This window comes from Musca domestica, unplaced genomic scaffold (assembly GCF_030504385.1).
Source record: "Musca domestica strain aabys unplaced genomic scaffold, Musca_domestica.polishedcontigs.V.1.1 6, whole genome shotgun sequence".
Lineage (NCBI taxonomy): Eukaryota > Metazoa > Arthropoda > Insecta > Diptera > Muscidae > Musca > Musca domestica.
The window spans coordinates 7467067-7491599 of NW_026712363.1; the positions used below are offsets into that span (position 1 = coordinate 7467067).

General features: G+C 33.7%; 2 protein-coding genes across 8 annotated transcripts in view; both read right to left on the bottom strand.

Moving 5' to 3' along the window:
* The window catches only part of LOC101890536 (poly(rC)-binding protein 3), a 211974-nt gene that overhangs the window by 77991 nt on the left and 109450 nt on the right, over nucleotides 1-24533 (bottom strand). The window lies entirely within an intron of this gene.
* LOC131805690 (GATA zinc finger domain-containing protein 4-like) lies at nucleotides 4738-6774 on the bottom strand. The gene is made up of 2 exons (XM_059129213.1): nucleotides 6695-6774; nucleotides 4738-6115 (listed from the first exon to the last, which is right to left on the bottom strand). Coding segments are annotated over exons 1-2 (1350 nt in total). The 5' UTR covers nucleotides 6696-6774; the 3' UTR covers nucleotides 4738-4766.

Sequence of the window (24533 nt, forward strand, 5' to 3'; positions counted from 1 at the left end):
GTTAGCATAAGTTTATTTTAAATGAAATTTGATTAACACACTTTTGTAAATAATTGTATACTCAGCTCCAGACAGTTTTAACTGGAAAAATAAAATAAAGTCAAACTAAAGAATGTCAAATTCACTTATGCTTACAGTGCAATAATTGTACACGTTTTATTGGCTAATTGTTTCCAAGAACTTATCAATTTTATCAGGGGTAGTATGATTATACGTAACTACTCCCCCCTTTAGACTAGAATTCTCCTGAATTCTTTTATTTAATTTTACAGTTATATATTTATGTTTTGTTATGATTATGAAAATTAAAATAATTATTACAATTACTATAGAAATATTACATACATATGTTATTTTAGTGTGGTATTTTAATTTTCCGATATTTCTTACATTGTATTGATGTTCTTTTTCAATTTGTTCGAACGATATCTTATGTTTAAAATTTTGAGTTTTGTTTGTATTTTCAATTATTTGTCTTTCTTTTGTAATTTCTGCAATATTTGAAAAATAATAATCTTTTATCCTAACTGAACAATTATTAAAATTAATTAAATAATTTCCATTTAACAAAATTTTTTCAAAGTTACAAGTTTGATTTACAGTCGTGTTTATTGCATTTTTAATTATAATTGTGTCTATATCTAACTGTATAATTTCAAAGTCTTTATTTTTTTTATCAATTGACAATTATTCTTTATTAAACAATGATGACTTAACTTTAAATCTTTTAAATGTTTATTCTCTTCAAATTTATAAGTTTTATTTTGAAATTCAAAAAATCTTTCCATATTAGATTCTATTTCATTATTTTCATTATCTGGTATTGGTACAATAAATCTTAATTTTACTGTTATAAATTGTTTAGGTATTTTTATTCCAAACACAAGATAAGAGTTGTTAAGAAATGTTGTTCCAAACTGAATATATTTAAGTTTGTTATAATCTATTTCATATTTTCTTATTTCTCTACTTGTTAAAATACTTGGGTGTACAATCCCGTATTTTGCAGAAATTACGTTGTCTTGCAAATGCTCTATCTTATTCTTAATTAATTGTATATTAGTCAATTGTTCTAAGTATAAACTTTTATTATTTTCTTCCTCTAAAAATTTGTTTATAGAGTTTAATTCTTGTTCTATTTTCTTTCTATCATTCTTAATTACCATCTTTAAATGACTTAAAGTTATATTGAAATAATCATTAATTACAATCTGTTGATTATTATTTTCCTTAATTTCATTAATATTAAGAAGATGTTCTTGTATGTTCCGTCTGTCTTCATCGTCCATCGTCCCAAATAACCATTTGGTCATACTTCCTATACCGTTAATTAGTCCACGTCTTTTTCTATTTTGTTTGGGTATCAACGTCATTAATTTATTTCTGGCATCTAATAGTTCTAACTCAAGTAATTCTTTGTTTTCGATTTTCATTAGAATAATGTTATCTGTTATGTCATCTAAAATTGTTTCAATTTCGTGAAGATTGATTATATGTAAAATTATGTCCGATTCATTAACAATTTTCTGATTTCCCATGCAAATGTCCATATATCCTCTTTGTTCTGTCAGAAATTTTGTAGTAATTATCCCTCTAGTCTGTGGTATCCATATTAGTATCATCAGTATTGTCCAAATCTGCAAATTTCAAAGGTCTTTTAATATTGCACGGATGTATTCGCTCCAGTTTTGTCTTTTTATATTTCGGTTGTTCCTTATGTCGGACGGCCTTATAATTTTTTATAAACCCTTCTTTTCTATTTTCCTTATAATCTTCTCTAGAGTTATTTATTTTATCTATTATTTTTCTTTTACTGTCCTCTAAATACTTTCTAACTTTATTTTCATCCATTTTTCCTTGTTGAACCTCTTTAGGAGTACATTTAATAGTTGAGTGATATCGTTCGTTGTAATTTCTAATTGATCTCTGAATTAATTGTTTCACCGGTATTTCCTTATTTGCTTTATACATTATCCTAAACTTTTCCGCAATTGTGTTGTGAAATCGTTCTATGTCGGCGTTTCCCGTGTGACTATTAGGTTTGGTCAGATGCAATTCTATATTTTCATTGTCTAAGAATTCCTTTAGTCTAGTGGTTTTAAATTCATTATCGGCTATTATTTTCCTTGGCTTCCCTACCTTTGTAAAATGATCATCTAATTGCTCCATTATTGTTAAATGATTTCTATCATTCAATGGATACGCTGCACCGAATTTAGAAAATTTATCAATTATTGTCAAAAAATGAAATCTTTTAATCACATATGTGTCAATATGTATTATTTCGTTTTTCGTCGACGGTGTTTCTGTGTATGAGAATTTCAATTTAATTGGATTTCTATCATATTTTATCTCCTGACAAACTTCACATTGATTTATAACTAATTGAATTAGTTCCATTAATCTTGGGTAATAAATTTTATTTTTTATTTGGTTATAGGTTTCCTGTATGCCCGAGTGCATACTTTCTTTTACATGATATAATGATATCTGTTTCACCGCCTCCACTTCTGTTTCTATATCTTGAGCCCTGATAGTGCATTTAATAAATTCCACTTGTTTCTCATTAGAGTACATTTCTATTAGTTTTTCCTGAACAGTATTATAGCTTCTCTCCGATACTTCCGAAAATATACCTATTTTTCCTTTGGTAATATACTTTCTAAATATTTCCCCCATTTCGTGAAAATCACTTTCCGCTATGAAAATTATCCTTTTATTATGTAAATGTTTTATTTCCTGAACTTTATCATTTGTAAGTATAATCTGTGTCCTGTACTTATTCACTATTTCTTCTTTTATAAAGAAATGATCTTGTAAATTTTCATCAGCTGAATGAATTGTAATCATTGATACATCATCATCATCCTCAATATTATTTATTATTCTCAATTCTGAATTATTCTCCGAATTTTGTACCTTATCTGAAATGGTATCATCTTCATTATCTTTCTCAATTCTACTTAGAAAATCTGCCACCTTGTTTTCCTTGCCTTTTATGTATTCTATATTAAAATCGTATTCTCCTAATTTCAAAAACCATCGCTGGTGCCTGGGTGACATGTCTTTCCCTCTATATTTTGTGTGTAAAAATCTGATGGGTTGGTGATCCGTAAGTATTTTAAATTTTCGACCATAGAGGTATGGTCTCAAATAATTAACGCTCCATAATATTGCTAGAAATTCTTTGTCCGTTGCCGAATAATTTCTTTCGTGATTGTTAAGCGTTCTTGATGCAAAACAAATTGGATGTCCCTCCTGTGACAGGACAGCACCGATTGCGTAATTCGACGCATCTGTAGTTAATGTAAATTGTCTTTCATAATTTGGGTATCTTAAAATTGGATGAGAGCTAATTAAAGATTTTAATTTTTCAAAAGCTTCTATGTATGTAGGGTCCCTTAAATTTATTTTTACACCTTTCTTTAAGTATTTTGTTATTGGCTGTGCGACTTTAGCATAATCTCTCACAAATTTTCTATAATATCCCGTTAATCCCAGGAAACTTTTGATTTGTTTTTCTGTTTTAGGTAAATCTAATTCTTGAATAACCTTAATTTTATTGGGGTTTGGTTTTAGTCCTTCCTTTGTCAGAATATGCCCCAAAAATTCTGTCTCTCTTTTCATGAAATTACATTTGTCGATTTGTATTTTTAAATTTGCCCGTTCCAATACCGTGAAAATGTCCGTTATGGCTTTAACGTGTTCCTTAAGAGAAGTACTAAAAATAAGTATATCGTCCAGATAAACTACACATGTTTTATTAATGAAATCTCTTAGTGTTTCATTCATTAATCGTTGGAATGTCGCTGGGGCATTTTTTAACCCAAACGGCATTCTTATGAATTCATATAATCCGTGAGGTGTCACAAAAGCTGTTTTCTCTCTGTCCTGTTCTCTTATTAGAATTTGATGGTATCCCTTGGCTAGATCCAAGGTAGTAAAATATTGTGCTCGTCCTAGTTTATCTAAAATTGAATCTATGTTCGGTAGTGGATATTTATCATCGATCGTCACTTCATTAAGCTTCCTATAATCTACCACTAATCTATATTTACGCTCTCCAGAATTATCTATTTTCTTGGGTACTACTATTAATGGGCTTGAATATCTTGAACAACTTTTCCTAATTATGCCCTGTTCCTCCATTTCCCTGATCTGTCGTCGTACTTCTTCTTCATGTTGTGGCGGATATCTGTATAATTTGGAATTTATCTGTTCATTTGTTGTCGTTCTTATTTCATGTTTTATTGTCATTGTACTTGTCAATTGGTCCCCTTCTTTAAAAAATATTTTGTCGAATCTTCTTAAAATTCTCGTAACTTCTAAATGCTCCTCTGCATTTAAATGATTCAACTGAATTCTGTCCAAGTCAACTTCCAGTTTTTCCAATGAACATATTTCCAAATCCTTATATGGATTAATTAAAAATTTTGTAATCTTGTTATTAAATGTTATGTGTCCGTCTATTAAATTTATCATCGTGTTAAAATGGTTTAGTAAATCAACTCCTATAATAAAATTGTACTTTCTTCCTTTTAACTCTTGCATTTTCCACTTAATTTTTGTATAATTTGGTAAGTTAAATTCCATAGGTGCGTCAGTTATAACTTCAAATTTAATTATGTCCTTCCTAGTTATGGTGCTAAATTCTATAGGTTGTTTTAGTAAAACTCGTTCAAAATCTTTTACCTTACTGTCAATCAGGCTTAAGTTTGCGCCTGTATCAATCAAAGCTTTATATTTCCTTTTATTAATCGTAATGGTTATGGTAGGTAAACAATCGGAGGTTGTTTCCGAAAAAAATTATTTTGTCTTTGGTCTTGTCCGTTATCCTGATGTAAATTTGGTTCAGAGTTTCCTACTACTCGATAATTATCTACTTCTATATTGTCTATTTCCATAGGTTCCTGCTGGTCTTGCCTAGGTTGATTCAAGCGATTTTGGCTGAAATTTGGCCTAGGGTTTCCTACCTGTTGCTGAAACCTTCTGAAATTTCCCGACATATTATTATAGTTACTTTGTTGGACTCTATACTGTCCTGAATGATTAAAATTTCCATTTTGATTCCTATTATTATAGTTATTATTATAACTGTTATTTTGTTGGACTCTATACTGTCCTGAATGATTAAAGTTTCTATTCCTATTATAGTTATCGTTATTATTATTATTATAGGTTTTATTATTATCATTATTATTTCGTTCTTGTCTAATATCTGACCTAAAATTATTTTGTCCTAACCAATTCCGTTGATTATATCCCTGGTTATTACTGTTAATCTGCGGATTAAAATTATTCCTATTTTGCGACCGATTTTGTCTAAATGTTACGTCGTCTTTAGTCCTAAACTTCCTATATTCTGGCCTAATGCATGTGTCTTCAAATCTCCTTCTTGTCAATATTTTTAATATATCATTAATGTTTCTTTCTTCGTAAATTTTGTCTAACAGTGTACCTTGTGTCATTTCCTTAATTGTATTTACTAAAAGACTGTCCACGTTTGATAAGTCAATATAGTGGTCATTTCGGTAATAAACTATTAACTCATCTGCCTTATATTTTAGATTCTGCAACTCTATTATTAATTCACTTACCGAATTTACTTTTAAGTTGGCTATCATCCTATATATATTGTGTGGTTCCACGTTCGGTCTATACCTTAGTTTTAAAGTCTCTTTGATTAGTTGCCAGTTGTCCGGTGTGGGTATGTTTATTATGACGTCTTTAGCTTGTCCCTGGATTATTTTATAGAATATTGTTCTTATGGCCTCCTTCTTAATATTTTCATCTTGTATAGTTGACAGCAAGTATTCAGTGCTACTAAAAAAGCTGTTCACCGTTACTTCTCCGGTGCCGGTGAAAATGGGTAGATGATTTATCGTTTTTAAAATGTTGTCTTTTGCATTATTTGATTGTGTATCATATAACACCGGGTTACGCTGTTGTTGTTGTAGTTCTTGTGTTTGCTGTTGCAATTCTAGATATGCTTGGCGTAACCGTTCCAATTGTTGATCCTTTCTGGCTAGTTCTTCTGCCACATTTACGGATGCGATGTGAGCTTGTTCCTCCATTCTTCTTCGTTTGTCGAAGACTTTTTGCCTTTGCGAATACACTTTTAAAAGAAAAAAAAAAAGGATTGACTTCCTTTATCTAGTGGTGTCCACTTAACTTAAATGTTCACTGCACTATTGTTTATTTTAGTGGTGTTCAATTTTTTGAATTATTCACTGCACTATTGTTTATTTTAGTGGTGTTCAATTTTTTGAATTATTCACTGCACTATTGTTTATTTTAGTGGTGTTTAATTTTTTTTTTTTTTTTTTTTTTTTTTTTTTTTTTTTTTAATTATTCACTGCACTAATGTTTATTTTATAATCCTGGAGGGTCCCGTAGGATTCGCAGAATTTATTTAATTATTTATAATTTAGGTACGTTTCACTGGATCCTTTTTAATTCCTAAAGGATCCTACCGACTGCGCCAATTAGATAACCTGATTAATTATGTTTATTAAAAAAAAATTGTTTTTTTTTTTTCTTTCTTTTATTTATTTATTCGTCGACTTGCGACTAAGAGGATGGAACTAAGACTAACTTTTACATTTTTAATTTACTTATTCTACAGGTATTATTTGTTAATTAATTATTGCAGTGTTAGCATAAGTTTATTTTAAATGAAATTTGATTAACACACTTTTGTAAATAATTGTATACTCAGCTCCAGACAGTTTTAACTGGAAAAATAAAATAAAGTCAAACTAAAGAATGTCAAATTCACTTATGCTTACAGTGCAATAATTGTACACGTTTTATTGGCTAATTGTTTCCAAGAACTTATCAATTTTATCAGGGGTAGTATGATTATACGTAACTCGCGCGTGTGTGTATGTGTGTACGTGCGCGTATTTATTTAATGTCAACACATGTTGTTAAAGTAATTGTAAACTTTAGCAATGTTTATTATTCTTATGGCTTTTCATATTTAATACAAGTCCACATCCATCTACATACACACACGCACGCACATGTGCATACACAAATTACACATACATACATTCGCATTTACACACAACAGTAGCACAATGCCAACAAAATGTCCTTTTTGCTGTTGTTGTTGTTGTTGTTGTTGTAAAAACAAAAACTGATCCACTGTACATGTGGGTCCTAAGTGGGCAATTTGTTTGTTTATTTAAATGCGCACACACAAGTTCATGAGACGAATAAATCGTCAGCTATCCCGAGCTTTTTATTCATTATGATTGCCACCGCTCAGGGTAAACGGGGTGGAGGGGATACAGGGTAGATGCTGTTACTCGAAACAGAGGGTAAAAATTGTAACGGCCATCATCATAATGGAGGAAGAATATCATCATAAATGAATTTAAAATGTATATCAAACTGTTTATCAGTGCAATGAATTTAATAATAACTACCACCCTTTGAAGCAAGCGGGGGCGGACAAGGCGAGCCTTGATAAAAGGCCTTCGGGTGGAAAATAGCACAGGATGAAAGACGGAAGAGCGAATTGAAGACTCATGCATAAGGAGAGGTATAAAGTCTTATAAGAATTTGAAAGGTGGAATTATTAAAACAGAAATGTCTGAAAGTTAAGTATTTTCAATTTGACAAAGTAGAGGTTGCTTAAATTGTAGCATACGGGCATGCAAAATGTTTGCAAAATAGGATATTGTATATTTTTTCGCACAGTGTAATTGGCGGATTAAAAACCAATGCCAGTCAACAACTCATATTCAACATATTATTTTAATACGTGTTTGGAAGTCTACCGACAATACACAATAGAAAAACTTTAAACTTTTTTAAAATTTAACATCCACATTAATATTACAGAATCGACTTCAGAAGGAATGCGTAGAATAGCAAATTATTTTCTAGATTTCAATGGCTTAATTTGGGCGATGCTCCTCTGACGAATTTACTGTACATGAGGATGTTGGCTGACTGTGTTTGTTTGGGACTCCTCCCGAATGGTCATATGATGGTCGGTGTGGTCTTCTGGTCATCAGTTAAGACTTCCTATCCTGCCTTTTTCATTTGTCGAGATTAGCGAACGTAACAGCAGTTTTCAATGTTTTAGTTCTTATCTACTGATTAAACCGTTATTTTGAGCTAATGCTCAAAATTGATACACAATAGACAAAGCCTATGAAAGTTATGGATTCGCGGTCGACCTACTCGACTTCGAAAACACTTTTCATCGTTTTTCAAGAATTTCACTTTATTATTCCCATATTTTTCAATTTCATCACGTAGGCTTCCCTTATCTTTTATTATGGAACAATTTTCAAATGACAAATATGAATGAAATTTTTTACATCTTAGAATTGAGTAACTTCAATATTCTCATTCAAACCCCTAAAACAATATAGACGGCATCTGCTAATCCGATTTTTTCGAAGATGAACGATGAGAGTATTTCTTCGTCTATAATTTCATTAGTCTATGCTATTGGTCCTTTTTTTATATCCTCCACCTCGAAATATACATTTTAGACCCCACAAATATATATATTCTTGATCGGCATAAAATTCTAAGTCGATTTAGCGGTATCCGTCCGTCTGTGGAAATCACTCAAGCTTCCGAACGAAATGAAGAGGGTTGACAAAATTTTACTCAAACGTTATTATGTCTGCAGAACTTTTGATATTGAAAATTGACCATGTAAGTCCACGTTTTGGTATAGACCCCATATAACTGTATCTCCCTATCCTCGGAAGTTTGGCGATTTAAGCGACATTATACACCGAAAATGTTTCAAATGTTGTATTTGAAGTTCGTAATGGATATTACAGCCTATGACAGAAAATTGTCTGTGCAGGTCCACGTCTTTGTATAGCCCCCATATAACGGTACCTCCTGATATTCGGTATTTTGATGATTTTATCGACATTATTCAGCGGAAATGTTTCAAATTTGGTATTTGAAGTTCGTAATGGATACTACAGCCTTTGACATAAAAATCTCCATGCTCCCCCAAATAACGACACCTCCCGATATTCGGTATTTTGATGATTTAGTGACATTATTCACCGGAATTGTTTTAGTATTTGAAGTTCGTAATTAATAATTCGTAATTTCGTATTTAAAGATCGGAATCTTTACTACTGTCTATGACAAAAAGTTACTTATGCAGCACCGTCTTTGTATAGCTTCCGTATACAGGTTTTCGGTCTTCTTCGGTGGATTTTTTTTTTTTTTTTGAAAATTTTTGATTTTCTTCCAAATGGTCTTTTTTTACTCTTTCTTTAAGTCGAATTCAACGTGCCTTATACAAAAAAAAAGGCCTGCTCTGCGAACGCCGTAAAGTATGCATCAATGTACCTGTCATTAATGTGTGCGTTTCCATAGTTGGCAACTTTTAATTAGTTTTCATAACGGGATACGCGTACACGCACACACACACGTACATACAAACATGCATCGTCAACAGCTTCGAAGCAGAGAATGAAAGAAAGAACGAACTGACTGACTGGCTGCCAACAAACAACGGACCGAACATTCATCAACATCAAGGGAAAACATGAAAAGGATTCGCATACCTACCGACATACATATTTAAAATTTTATTAATATTTTATAAATGAACAGAGCAACTACTGTTTGTCGCTGTCCACTTGCGACAAAGCTTAAGTCCGAAAGAGCAAACGAACGAAGAAAAGAGCGAGCACGAGAGAGCGATGCGATGCATAAAAAGACTTTGCCAAGTCAAGAGGAATCATATGTTCGTTCCTCATGCTCTACATATCCTGATGGCTGGCATGACATTATGTTACATCCCCCATCACCTTCGCCTGCAACATTGTAAGCATGGATGGATACATTAATTAAACATTAAAAATTCGTAAATGTTCTCAGACTTGATTGTACATTTACTTGAATTCATGAATGTATGTTCGTGTGGTGCGTGTGTGCTTCAATATAAATTTTAATAAAATATGCGACGAATAAAGGAGAGTAGTTGTAAAATGGGATTTAAAACATGGTCCTCCATGTTAACCACAGATATCGGATGCAATATCCTTGTTGTTCAATTTTTTTCGATTTAATCGATTTATTTTCATTTTAATTAATTCACAATACATGAGATATACATTACAGCGGCACTCATAATTAATAAAGACTATTAATAAACTTTTCATTACAAATATGCATATACATAATAACACTTTTTGTACATATTATTCCGGTGGGCTACATCACTCAACTTGTGTGCTGTGATCCGGGACAAAGCTGTAACTTATATCCCGTTATTTTTGTGTATTAATATAAACAATGCAATAAAATTGCCACCTCGTAATTTTGTTACATTCTTTTTGGTTTCATACCACCAAAAAAACTCCCTTCACTTGAACCCACCCCCTAAAGCCTATCAAGAGTTCTGTTTACCCTCAAAATTATGGTTAATAAACAATTAAACACCTTTATGTGTTAGTAATTTGTTGTTATTGTAATTATAACAATTTGTTTCGTTGATGTTTTAAACACGCGATCTTAGGTTAGAACTTGCTATCACATCAAACACTTCAACGGACCCATTTGTGGTGGGTGAACAATTATTGTACACTTGACCCATAAATATTGTATTATGAACAACATTGGAACAGAGGCCGGGGTGGTTATGTTCGTTTTAAATGTGACACCAAAGAAGGAAAATAAAAATTTTCCATACCATGTCTTCTTTCGTCGTAATCAGATACAAAGTGGAGAAGTAAATGGGAATAAACCAGCAAAAATTTTGGAGGTGTATGGGCCGAATAACTCATGGAAATGTAATGTAAATAAACTATCTTCTGCATTGCTAGCAGGTTAAAAATAAGAGGTAATTTATTAAAAAAAAATACCTAACAAAACCGAAAATTTTGAGTTCGAGGCTAAACGTCGACAAAAGAAGAAACAAGTAAAAAAATATACTATTACTTTAGTAACTGAGGCTAAATTATCAAAATACTAAATATGGGAATGTACCGTTATATGGGGACATGGGAAAGGGTGGACCTGTATTGATAAAGGAAATAGAATGAACTCAAAATATGAAATTTTAAGTTTTTCTCTAGAAAAAGTGACTTAAATTGTCAAGATCAAAGCAATTCCGCTGGAAACTAAGGCTTAAAATCATAAAAATACTGAATATCGGGAACTATTTCAAAACGTTAACCGAACAAACAAAATTTTAAACAAATTCATTGCTATATCAAAATTTTGGCCGATATATCTCATCTTCGAACTTGACCTGCCCGCAGACAAAGACAACTCTATACAAAATATTAGCTTTCTATCACATGCAGTTTGGATGGTAGCGTGAATAGACATTATTCAAAACTTTGACCCTCTGTGTGGTAGGTACCAGAAGAATTGGACGATCTCTAAAATCTTTAAAACAGATCTTATTTTAATGAAAATATTGCGATGTACCAAGTCTGAATGGAAACGGATGTTAATTTTGCATTTTATGAGCCTCATGAATATTCATTTTTGACCCTATGTTGGCGAGGTACCAGAATACCAGACCTTGGGTTAATAGAAATATTGTGATGTGTGTAATTTGAAGACAATCAGACTCTTAGATTACATTTTATAAGAGTTATAACTATTCAAAATTGTGTCCCTTTGTGTGGGAGGTACCAGAAGGAGTGGACATATATTGTCCATTTTCGCACCTGAACTAGCATTTATGGAAATATCAGAATTTGCAAAGTTGGAGCAAAATCGAATTATCCTTTCTCTTTCTGTGCAGTAAATTATTTTCTTTGCCCATCTCCGAACTCGATCTAAGCTTAACAATAATATTACGATGTACCAAGTTTGGACCAAATCGGATACTCCCTTCAAGAGTACCAGTCAGACAGACAGAAGGACGGACGGACATCGCTAGAACGACTCCAAATGTCCTGAAACGGATTTGGTCCAAAGAGACCTATGTTCTAAAACCGTTATTTCGATGAGGCACGTTTTGGCCGTATCAAATGATATATACCCTCTGTAGCCATAAGGCTGAAGGTATAATCAGCACCCTTCTTAAAAATTGTTTTGAATTTGTGAATTTTTTTTAGCTTAACAAAAGTTATTCTTGTATTTGCCTTATAATACCCACAAAATAGGTAAAAAATGTAAGAGAAAATAAATAAAAAGAAGAATATTTGCGCAAATTTAGGGAATAAATCCACTATTAGTTGAAACACTTTGACAATTATAAACTACCTCGCAAAAATATTACATTTTTAAGCCCAAAACAATAATGTTGTCTTTTTTCCAAAACGTTACTTATAAAAAAGGTCCAACAAGTGAACATTTTGTGACTTGAGATTAATTCCGATGAACCACTTAACAATAATAATTTTTATTATATAATGCATAACTAACAATTACTTATTGTTTTATGGTCAATTTAGTAATCAGTTCTGATCATACCTAAAAAAATAAACAAAGAGAAATACTTTAAATTTTGTTTGCAATGTTATTTAAGCAAATAAACAAAAAGAAAGAAATAATTTAAAATAAAAATTTTGCCAGTCCGAAGCTACCTTCCGCTTATTGTCATATAACTACCGATATATGTGCAAAAGGCCAAAGTACCAAAGAACTGTGGCGAACATTTTCCAACGGATTGCAAAAGAATGTGCAGAAGAAAGAAAAATTGCATCTATGAGTGTACATACGTACAACGACAATCTTATTCTTTGCGCGTGTGTTTGTGAGTTTGTCTAAAATTTAGAATTTTTCCTTTGTTACTCTCATCGTTGCACAGTTGTGTTTCTTTTCTCCTCTCAAACATTTTGCCGAAGGGGGGATGTGAGAAAAAAAACGGCTCTGAAAAAGATTTCGTTCAAGTCGCAAAAAAAAATAGAAAAACAACACAGCAGATCCACTTTTGCAAGAAGAAAAAAAGTGGCAACAAAGAACATGTTTTGCAATAACAAGAAAAAAAGCACTACTTTGCTAACAGAATGAGCTATGGATCTTGGCGTAAAACACGTTACAAGGCTTTGAACTCACAAAAGAATTGTCAAAAAAAAGCAACAACAACAACAACACCAGAGCAGATAGTGACAAAGCCGGCAATGGCTGAACAACAAAAACTAGAAATAACATATCTACATATGTACATACACGTTTTACATAGGTTCCACTTGAAAAACTAGGCAAATATTTCGGAGGAAAAAAAATGTCGTTTTGGTCTTCTCATCATTGGTATTAGACACACAGTGGGGGACAAAAATAATCTTAAATTTGCAGCAGTAAAAATAACTTCACAGCTAACATAACTATAACATATGCGACACTTTTAGCATTACTACTAATTATTTATAGCCCACAGGTAATGTATTACCGGCTTCAACAAACCAAAAAAATAATAATTAAATAAAAAAATAAAAGGAAATGCAAGTCGTCAAACAACAATTAATGTACGTAACAGTGGCTTCTCAACTACCAACTAGATAATCGCAAGTTCAATCTCTACATTAAACAAAGCAAAAAAAAAAAAAAATAAGTATCGTAAAATTATGTAATATTTTCCCTTCAATCAGGTTGTAAGGAGTCGGTCAGTTCGGGGAAGATCAAACCTTCTGGAAAAAAATAATAGGAACAGCAATATTTGAAATAAAAAAAAGTCGCGAAAGAAGTCTCAGAATTGAACAAATAACAATGCTCCAATTCCTCAGCCTCAACCCTCAGACATTGTCTATGCCAAATCAATGCAACTTCGCGTAGAGTTGAAAAATCGACATCATTTCAAGCACATCGTGTTACTGAACCAGTTCTTGTGCAATAGTTCAGATAGACTGCATTCACTAATTCTGAATCACGCACTGAGAATACGTAAATTGAAACGAACAACCAAAAAGAATTCTTTGAGAATTAGAAAAAATATTTTTATAACCATGACTCTTATTTTTAATGAACTAATTCATCGAACTATTTCGTTTTTGAACTATACTCACCGAATTCGGAAAACATACCACCAAAGGGTTTGATGTGATTATTATTCTAGGACCTGCTGGGAAATAGCTGTAAAATGAATTTCGCTCCCTGTTATTTGATTTGATTTGCTGTCACAGAATTAGATCTTATGGATAGTTACTGATAGTCATGTGTTCTGTTCAAATATTCAACTTTTGTTTTAAGGAGAGGAAATTCACCGACGAGAGGTTCGAAATGTGCGAAATGACACGTCACACCGACATCATCACTTGATATTAACCGAATAAGTTTTTTATTCTCCATTGCAAACGAAAGAATAAGGAAAATTGCGAACAGAAGCCTTGTGCTGTTCTAATTCTCTTCGATCTATTTTTTATGTGTTTCCCAAAAGATTAGAAAAAATAGAAGAAAACCCAGTTAAAATTTGTTTTGGTTGAACGACTGATTGATGGAATAGACTTAACATGAATGACAGCCATTGATGTTGTCTGACTCCAATATTGCACTTGTACACACACGGCCATGATGACGATGACGTCCAGCGCCAAGGCAAGAAAATGAATCGTGTTGGAGGCAAAAATCAAAAAAACTAAAAAATCCACACATCTAAACAAACAAACATTCAAGAAGTGTATACAATTTTGCAGTAGTCTCAAGAGTATAATAAATAATAATGCACTGAACCGACACAGCAGCAACATTCAAAGCCGGTATTGAGCTTCAACAGTAATATCTGGGAAACAGAAGGAAAATGAGAAAAGAAGAAGAACTAGAAAACAATAGCAACATCAAATCCAAACTGGTTGGAAATATGATAGATGTATAACGGTCGTTTGGTCGTTCGGCGACATGCTATTGCATGTTGTTGCCAACAACATGTTTTTCATGAAAATCTCACATACGATACATGATCCGTTCTTGGGACGGTGGTGTGTGATTGCACTTATAATCCGTACTTTGTTCTGCACTTAATGCTGGTGTTCTAGAGTTTTGTGAAGTACATTCTCTAACACGGAGATAATGACAAAGTATGAAATAAGTAATCCCAGCATACTTTTCGCAAGTTAATTAAGCGAGAAATATCAGAATAAGTTTATATTTATTCGAATCGGACACTTTTGGCACGCATTATGGCCTTCAAACGGCCAATGAAACCGTCACCCCTGCCCAAATGTTGCACTGCGGTATTTTGGCACCATTCCCGGCGAAGCGCTTGCTTGAAGTGATCTACATTTTGGCATTTTTTAGTGTCAACCTCCAGACACAATGATCCAACGGATTGGTATCCGGAGATTTTGGTGGCCATTGTGCTCCGGAAATGAAGCGAAGAACCTAATTTTCTAACCATTCTTGAGTGGCGCGTGCTGAGTGCGATGGTGCTGAGTCCTGTTGGAATGTCCATGGTCTGCGGCCAAAATGTTTGCGTGCCCAAGGCTTAAATACAGCCTCCGGAATATTTTTGGTCGATTAATACGAGCAGAGAGCGTCCATCGCCTGTTTTGGCGGCCCACACCATCAGCTGACCTCTTTGGCAAGTAAACACGATCATTTCGATTGTTTACGAACTGTTCGACAACAAATGTTTTCTCATCGGAGGAAACCAAATTCGACAGTTCCCCACTTTTGGCCAAGCGAAGCAATTCTTTGGCTCTTTTGAGTCTATTTTCTTTCTGTTGCAGTGTAAGTTCTTGAACTTTTTAGAATTTCAATGGCTTTACCCCGAGCTCATTTTTCAATATTTGCCGAGTGTAATATTGCGATATGTTCAGCTCACGAGCCATTTTTCGGTCTCTGCGATGCGGGTTTCGATCAAGTCGCTTCTTTACTTTTCGAACCATTTCTGCTGATGTTGCTGTTTTTCGTCCGTCCACTTCCTTGACGTCGGGCTACGCTATCAGTATCACGGTAACGAGCAATGGTACGAGACACAAAAGATTTATTCACATTTAAATGCTGGAGTGCTCTAAAGATAGCCAGTTGTGGTTTTCCAGCCAAATATGTATTCCATCACGAATAGCTTTTTTTTTTTAGAAAATTTTCACCAAAATGCTTTTATACGCTTGTAAACAATATAATGAGCTGTCACTGGAATAATTTTAACAACTATCGTTCGAGTGACTTAGAAATGACAGCAGTCTGAAGTTGGTTGCAGTTTCTTTATCTCACCCTGTATATACTTTATGCGGTTTACGACGAATATTTAGGGATGTCACAAACGGAATGACAAAGTTATGAGAGGCAAGTAGGCTGTTTAGAACCCCTTATTTTGTTATAAATACAACACACGTAAACAATAATAATGGAGGAATCGCACATAACTAGATTTCTATATTGGCAGTGTCCTAGAAATGGCAATATCTTTTTTTTATCAAAGTATATTGAATAATTTTCGGTTGTAGTCTCAGTAAGAAATAAGAAAACGAATCCGAAAATAAGAAAACGAATCCCATCAATATTTTATAAATCAAATGAATGACTACAAGTTAGATGCTTAATAAGGGGTCGTAGCTGAGAATATCTCCTTGATGCACAGAATCCTCCAAATCGGTTATACAACCCCCTCTATTATAAACTACATGATTTATATGATTCCCATATTTGATCCTTTATACAGTTTTCCATTTTAATATCTAAATCGTCCTGGTTTGTATACTATCCTCTATAGGTTATTTGGATCCATAATATCGACTAAACAGAAATTACCAAACATTGGCGTAACACTGTCACTAACCTAAATCTTCAATTCGATTCCATACTAAACCAACAGAAGTCATATGTCATTTAATCAGATTAAATTAGGTTTATCCGAATACACTTTTTAGTTACAGATATCTCCAAGCAAAAAAGTTAAATGAGTTCACAACGCGTATTCTATTGAGATGTACACAGGTGTAGATGTCTGCGTATGGAAGTAGACTAAATCGGACATCATCTTCAAAGATCACCTTTTCCGACGGATTTGTATTACAAACTGTTCACTAGCAAAGTTTTAATAGTTGTAGTGAAAAATAGTGTGGTAATTTTTGCTAAAAATTTCAAATACAAAAAATCGACGATGTGGTCCTACTCCTTCATTTTCTAATAAGACAATATCGCAATGAACATATATAAACAATTTTAAGGAGATAACTACAACCAAGAATGACAAGAGATTTCACTTTTATTGTCAAATCTGTTATTCTTTTTATGTTCTAAGAAGACAATAGCCCCATCATTGACAACACTTCTATGAAGTGGGTCAGTCATAGTTTTAGACTTATGTATGTTTTCTTGCAGCACTTAGACCCATTGCCATGCTCACCTGTGTCGTCTACAGATACTGGTGAGCAACATAAAAAAGAACCCATTCTAATCGTATTATCTAATAGAATGGACGTTATTGTTTTATGAAAAACAAAAAGCGAACAATAACATCTTGTCTGCAGCTTATGTTAAAAATAACATGGCAAAAAAATCAACTGAATAGCATAATGTTCTTATTTCTGTTTTAATAACGAAAGGCTTCTTTTGATTTGTGGAACAGTAAATGATTACGGAAAGAACGTTTCTAGGGCTGCCTCGAAGCATGGCTATTTTAAAAAGGGTTATGAACCCCTATATATCAACGTTTCATGAGTATAGAGGATTCAAAAATTTACTCTACTTAAAAGTTAACAAGTGAATATTTTAAAGTAGACCGGCAGAATGTATTACGATTCCCCACAAACATAAGGATCCGTTTCAAATATCTGATGTAAAATGTTTTATGGCAGTGGGACCTATTAAAACGGTGGGTGAAGTTTGCAAATCTACATCCAAATATTAACCGAATTAATGCGAAAATGTATCTGAAAATCTTTAAATCAGTAGGTAGTTTTAGATGGGGACTGTAGCAAAATGTGCAATCGTATCACTTATGATTGCAATACAAAGTAGCACCAAAACTCGGAATTTATCTTTATTGTTATTGGTATAAGAAAAAGTTTCTGTCATCTTTGCAAGTGCCACAAAATTGGATTTGAATATTTTAACGTAGTTCCAGATGATTTACTATCGGCCGCTTCCCATTCCAGCACTTTGTTAGATGACATTTACAGGTGCACATAAAATATAATTTATCCTTTTGGTATTTAGCCGTAGAAGGAGATTAGCTACGGATTTTTCGGAGAAAGGCATTCGTAACAGCATCAAGAGGGGCATTATGAATTCAATTTGATACAGAATTCATAAATCATTTGCATACCAACCAAGTCCAGACCCTGCAGTAAATGGTTGTTGCTGTTGCTGTTGTTGCCGTTGTAGTAGTCGTCTCTTTACTGGCAAATAGAACAAAGGCCCACAACAACAAAATACATATTTACAAAATTCCTTTTGAAAATACTTTCAAAGAAAATGACGAGAAGGAGGTGGAGGAGCAAAGAAGTGCTTACAATTTGCATGATTATGATAATTCAATAAAGTTCAATAGCTATGAATCGAACCGAAGTAACAGCAACAACAACAGCCACCACCTCATCTCATCATCAATTGGAAATTTGTAAGAAAATCTTTAATCTATTCATAAAGATATGACAAGAAAAGCTATGCCATTCTTATATCGTTGGATGGAGAAATACAAGATATTTAAATTAGAAAGTCGATGTAAGTAAAGGTCTTGAATATTTTGTGGCGAATGGATTTAGTTCTTTGGCAAAAAATCGAAAATAAATAACTTAAGCTTATAACAGATAAATCCTTTTACAATCAACCCCTAATCGCTTGTCTTCAAATTTACATCAGGGATGGGAATTTACATTTGAAAGTAATTTATCAGCAATACAGAGTGTGGAAAATTGTATAAATTTTAAAGAAAAGAAAACAGTTTTTGATGAATATATGGTGAATAATTATATTATAAGCATTATATCATTATACCCTAATGTATGGATCCGGTAATAGGCTTAAACCAATTTCTTGAAGGTCACTTCAAAAAAAAAAAAAAAAAAAAAAAAAAAAAAAAAAAAAAAAAAAAAAAAAAAAAAAAAAAAAAATGTTCATAGAAGGCGAAAGGAGAATCCAATCCAATCAAACAAAAAAAAATACGATCACGAGCATTGTGCTTGCAAAAATACTTCTGTTTTTCTCTTCTTGTATTTTGTACACCATAACATCCTAGACCACAGCAATATGAAAAACTGTTGTTCATATACAGGGTGAGATGAAAAAACTACAACCAACTTCAGACTGCTGTCATTTCTAAGCCACTCGAACGACAGCTGTTAAAATTATTCCAGTGACAGCTCATTATATTGTTTACAAGCGTATAAAAGCATTTTGGTAAAAATTTTCCAAAAAAAAAAGCTATTCGTGATGGAATTCTTTATATTTGGCTAGAAAACCACAACTGGCTATCGTTAGAGCACTCCAGCATTTAAATGTGAATAAATCTTTTGTGTCTCGTACCATCGCTCGTTACCGTGATACTGGTAGCGTAACCCGAAGTCATGGAAGTGGGCAGAAGAGAACAGCAACATCAGCAGAAATGGTTCGAAAAATAATAGAACGACTTGATCGAAACGCGCGACGCAGTGGCCGAAAAATGTCTTGTGAGCTGAACATATCGCAATATTCCATTCGGCAAATATTAAAAGAACTTACACCGCAACAGAAAGAAAATATATTCAAAGGAGCTAAAGAGTTGCTTCGCTCGGCCGAAAGTGGTGAACTGCGGACAGTAATAGCCGATGGTCGCTCTCCGCTCGTATTAATCGACAGTGACATCAGAATAACGCCATTGCATTCAGCACGCGCGTCACAAGAATGGTTACAAAATGAGGTTCCTCGCTTCATTTCCAGCGCACAATGGCCATCAAAATCTCCGGATACCAATTCGACAGCATGTGTCGGTTTGGCCGTTTGAAGTGCCGAAGATGACAAATTCGAAAAAATCTAAACTTATTCTAAAATGTTATGCTATTTTCGAAATTTTTTGCTTTTATTCAATAAAATTTAAAAAAAAAAATATGGCGTTTGACTTTGTTGCAGTTTTTTTATCTCACTCTGTATATCCAATTTTATACGAAATCATAAATTTCGATAAATTACATATTCACACCAGCTTTCTGGTTGAGAGAAATATTTAGATATAGCAAGTTGTAAAGAATGGCCGACTTGTTTTGCAAATTATGACAGATATAAGTATTGGAAAGTGTGACTCTTTGTGGGTGAAGTACCAGAAGGGGCTCTCAGATATATATAATTTTTACTTGGATGCTTATTTTGCTTTTTTTAAAAACCTTGTACGCTGTTTGGGGGAGGTACTGGAGGGAATGGTCCGATCACTACCATCTTTATAAAAGATCTTGTGTTGATGGAAATATTGAGATCTGCCAAGTCTGAAACGAATCGGATGTTAATTTCTTGTTTTATGAGCTTCATGAATATTCAAAATTTTTACCCTTTGTGGGGGAGGTACCAGAAGGAGTGAACCTATATATTCTATCATCACACCAGACCTTGGTCTAATAAAAACATTGTTGTGTGTGCAATTTGAAGACCATCGAAAACTTACATAACATCTTATAAGAATTATAATTATTCAAAATGTTGACCCTTTGTGGGGGAGGTACTGGATGGACCAGAAGGAGTGGACCGAACTTGGTCCAAGTTTGACAATAATATTACAATGTACCAAGTTTGGATGAAATCGGATACTCCCTTCGAAAGTTATCGTGCACACCAGGCAGCCAGACAGACGGACGGACGGACGGACAGACATCGCTAGATCGACTCCAAATGTCCTGAGACGGATTTGGTTCAAAGAGACCTAGGGTCAAATCCCTTTATTTCGATGAGGCCATATGGCTGAGGGTATATTTTTCTAAAAACAAAGCAAATCCTTCTTTAACTAGCTCAGAAAATAATATTTCATCCTGCAATAGCTTTATATTTCCCATCTCTGGTATAACATGTCGCACTTGATATGTATGACGAAACGAAACTGAATTCGTACATTATAAGACATTGCCACCCCATCTCGTCAGGCAATTCCAACGAATCAAGTGCTAGACGAGATAAAAATATGTAAATGTATTGGAGGAAATCTGTTTAAGTTGTTGTTATTCCCGCCATCTATCTGCATTACAATTTGATATCTAGGATGTGAGGGGGAAGATGATGCTGATGAGTATGAGGAAAATTGAAATATTCCTTGCTTTTGATGTAAACCCCCACCACCAAAGAGAATTGACTTCTAAACTATTTGAGACATGTGTATCAGGGGGAGTAATGGAAACGAATTCTAGCCTTCTTCATCGTCATCTTAAAATCTACAACAAACAAACGATATGAACTTGGTGGTATCCCATTCTATTGCTATCCCTTCCTATTGGGTTTCTGTCTTTAAAGATACGTAAATCAACAAAAGGATGTGTATACATCCTTGTACCATATTTGATTTGATATTGTACAAGGCAAAATGTAAATTGTTCTAGGATGTGCTAATCTCTCGAGAATAGGCCGTTCTTCTTCCACTTCTTAGGAGAGACAAAAGAAATAATGTTGTATGGAAATTATCCTAAAATGAAACCCGGTTGGGTTTGTTAGCAACGCAACGATAATGAAATGCAAACAATGAACATTGTATTGCAGACCATTCAAATGTAGATTGACCATCACAGCCCCACTTCCCTCTACGGAGGTCAGAGACGGGCGAAACAAATCCGGCAAACAAAGCGCGCACTTGCCAAATATTGACTCGCATAATTATTGAACTGTGATAAGAAAATTGATTAGGCCATTGGATTTAGATCAAAGGCATTCTCATTATCGCATTACAACATGCGAAATAGTCCAATAACATTTCGTGTAAACGTCGGCGACGACGGATTCCTCCGTCTTCAAAGGAATTTTCGTGCAAAGTCGAACAAATATTTACATTGTTGTTGTCGCTGGAGTTCCTGCTGTTACAAATAAATCATACATCGATTGATTTGGCTTCAGCTTACACATACGCCAATCAGTTGAAACTTGTCGAACGCACTTACAAACACTCGCAGCACCATGCTCCCCCCGAACCCATCATGGGAAAGTCGTCAAAATGTCTAACAACGGCAACAATAACAACATTTGCACATTCATTTGCCTGTCGTACACTCTTTTGTAGCCGTAAGGTTTGGCAGCGGTGAAGTTTGAAATGATAGCGCAGCAAGCCTACATATTTGTCATGTGCAGATAATAGACAGGCAGCCAGGCAGATACGCTATTAATGACAATCAATCATTGTCTTGTAAATATTCTATAATTTGTATTACAGCTTAAGTAGCTATTATTTTTATTTGATCTAGCGAAAGCTTTGTAAAAATAATATGCAGATTGTATAACAAGCATACATAGGGGTCGTATCTTGGGACAACATATTGACGATTAAAGGGAAAATAATTGTTAATAATGCGGTCATGACATTTTTGCCCCAAAAAATACTCAAATAGAAAGCGTTATGCCCTTAGTTTATTTAATGGGCTATAGGAGTTGAAACAGAAACACGGCCAGATATTTAGAAATTTAGCTTAAAGAAGTCTACAAGCCAAATTGAAATTTATACATGTATCCCTCCCTCGAAATAAATTAGAAAATATATTATTATAGTTTATTCACTTAAAATCAAGTTAGGTTAGGCGCCAATCAATTCTCATTTCTTCAGAAGGAATATTCATTTTGCCCATGCTAAACAAATACGGAAATTGTACAACCTTTACATTATATGGATAATGTAAAAGGTTGATGGTGTTCAATATATGGAACAATAGCACGGAAAGTTTTGGATTCAATAATAAATACCAAAGCTCAGATTTGCTCGTTCTTTCTCGCGAGCTAAATTCAGTCGCGGGCGGGAAAGACAAAATGCTCGAATAGAGTACAAGTTTACTCTTAGAGTTTACTCGAGTAAGAATAAATCATATTGTTTGCTCATGAGTGGGTTTTTTTTATAATAGTGTCACAAAATGTAAATTAATGGAGAGCTGCCCATAGCTGCTTTTGGACCAAACAGGTTTCGATATTGCCGTCGACTAGGAGAAACCACGCTATCACATGCATTGTTGGTGGAGGTTGATGACAATACTATTTTTGTTTGTTTCATTTACAACGGTGGCTTGAAAAAATACACATATTTACAAATAAAACAACGGTTTGACAATCTAATCGGTTTCGAAAGAATTCTACTCACTGAGAAATCGATCAATAGATGCTAGTTTTTGTTTTTTTTTTTTTTTTAATTTGTATTCCACTCGAATAGGGGAGAACATTTCGGAGCTTTGCTAAATATAAACACAAAACTATCTTTTGTCCTTAAAGCGACGCTTTTTTATCAGTAAATTTTTATGTTATTTCATTATTCCTCTTACTTATTCGTCGATTTCAATTGATTCAGTAGGTTGATTAGTAATAAGTTACGACTGGTTAAGAATCACATAATCTAGTCTATTTCAAATTCTTTTATAATTAATCAAATTGTTGGTTCCGAAGGAATGGGCCAATATTGTCCATTTCGTATCGGACCAAAATAAATATGATATAAATATTTCGACGTGCCAGGTTTGAACTATATTGGTGACTATGTGATAATTTCTCGAAAATATTAAAATATGCGTATGGTACCAGATGCAGGGTGAGATAAAAAAAAAACTGCAAAGCCAAAAGCCATAATTTTCACCTTTTTTGAAATTTTATTGAATGAAAGCAAAAAAGGTCGGAAATACAATCAAATTTTAGAATAAGTTTGGATTTGTTCGAATTGGTTACCTTTGTCACGAATTATGGCCTTCAAACGGCCAATAAAACCGTCACACGCGGTACGAATGTTGCCCTGCGGTATTTTGGTCCATTCCCGGCGAAGCGCTTGCTTTAGGTGATCAACACCTTGGTATTTTTAGTGCAAACCTTGCTTTAAAAATACTCCAGACACAATAGTCCAACGGATTGGTATTCGGAGATTTTTGTGGCCATTGTGGAATAAAGCGAGGGACCTGATTATGTAACCATTCTACGGTGGCGCGTGCTGAGTCCTGTTGGAATGTCCAACGGCCAAAATATTTGCGTGCCAAAGGCTTTAATACACCATCCAGAATATATCGCTATATGGCGGCCCACACCATCACTATGGCCGGCGCTTGTGTTCTGGTGGTCAACCGAAGGTGCACATTTTCAGCTGACCTCTTTGGCAAGAAAACACGATCATTTTGTTTGTTTACAAACTGCAGGCATAGACAAATAAAGGTATAGACTAAAAAGTTGTCTCATCTGTTGTCTCCGAAAAAAGAGCTTCAATAGATGTCGTTCATGCTGTGAGAGAGCTCCAGTAGACTCACTCAATTCTCTCAAAAAAAATTTTAAATATTTTTATGATTCTTTATTATTTATCAATTTGAAACGAAACATCGGCTCTGTTTACTTTTACATTATCCAAATATGTCGTGAAATATAAAAATATAGAACTTAAATAGCAGAAAAATGAATAAATTGTTTTCACTAGCCCTGAGTGACTTGACTGACCCAAGATCAACAATAGTGACATCTGCCGCAAGGGAAAATTTTAAAACTTGTTAGTCTATACCTTTATTTGTCTATGCTGCTGG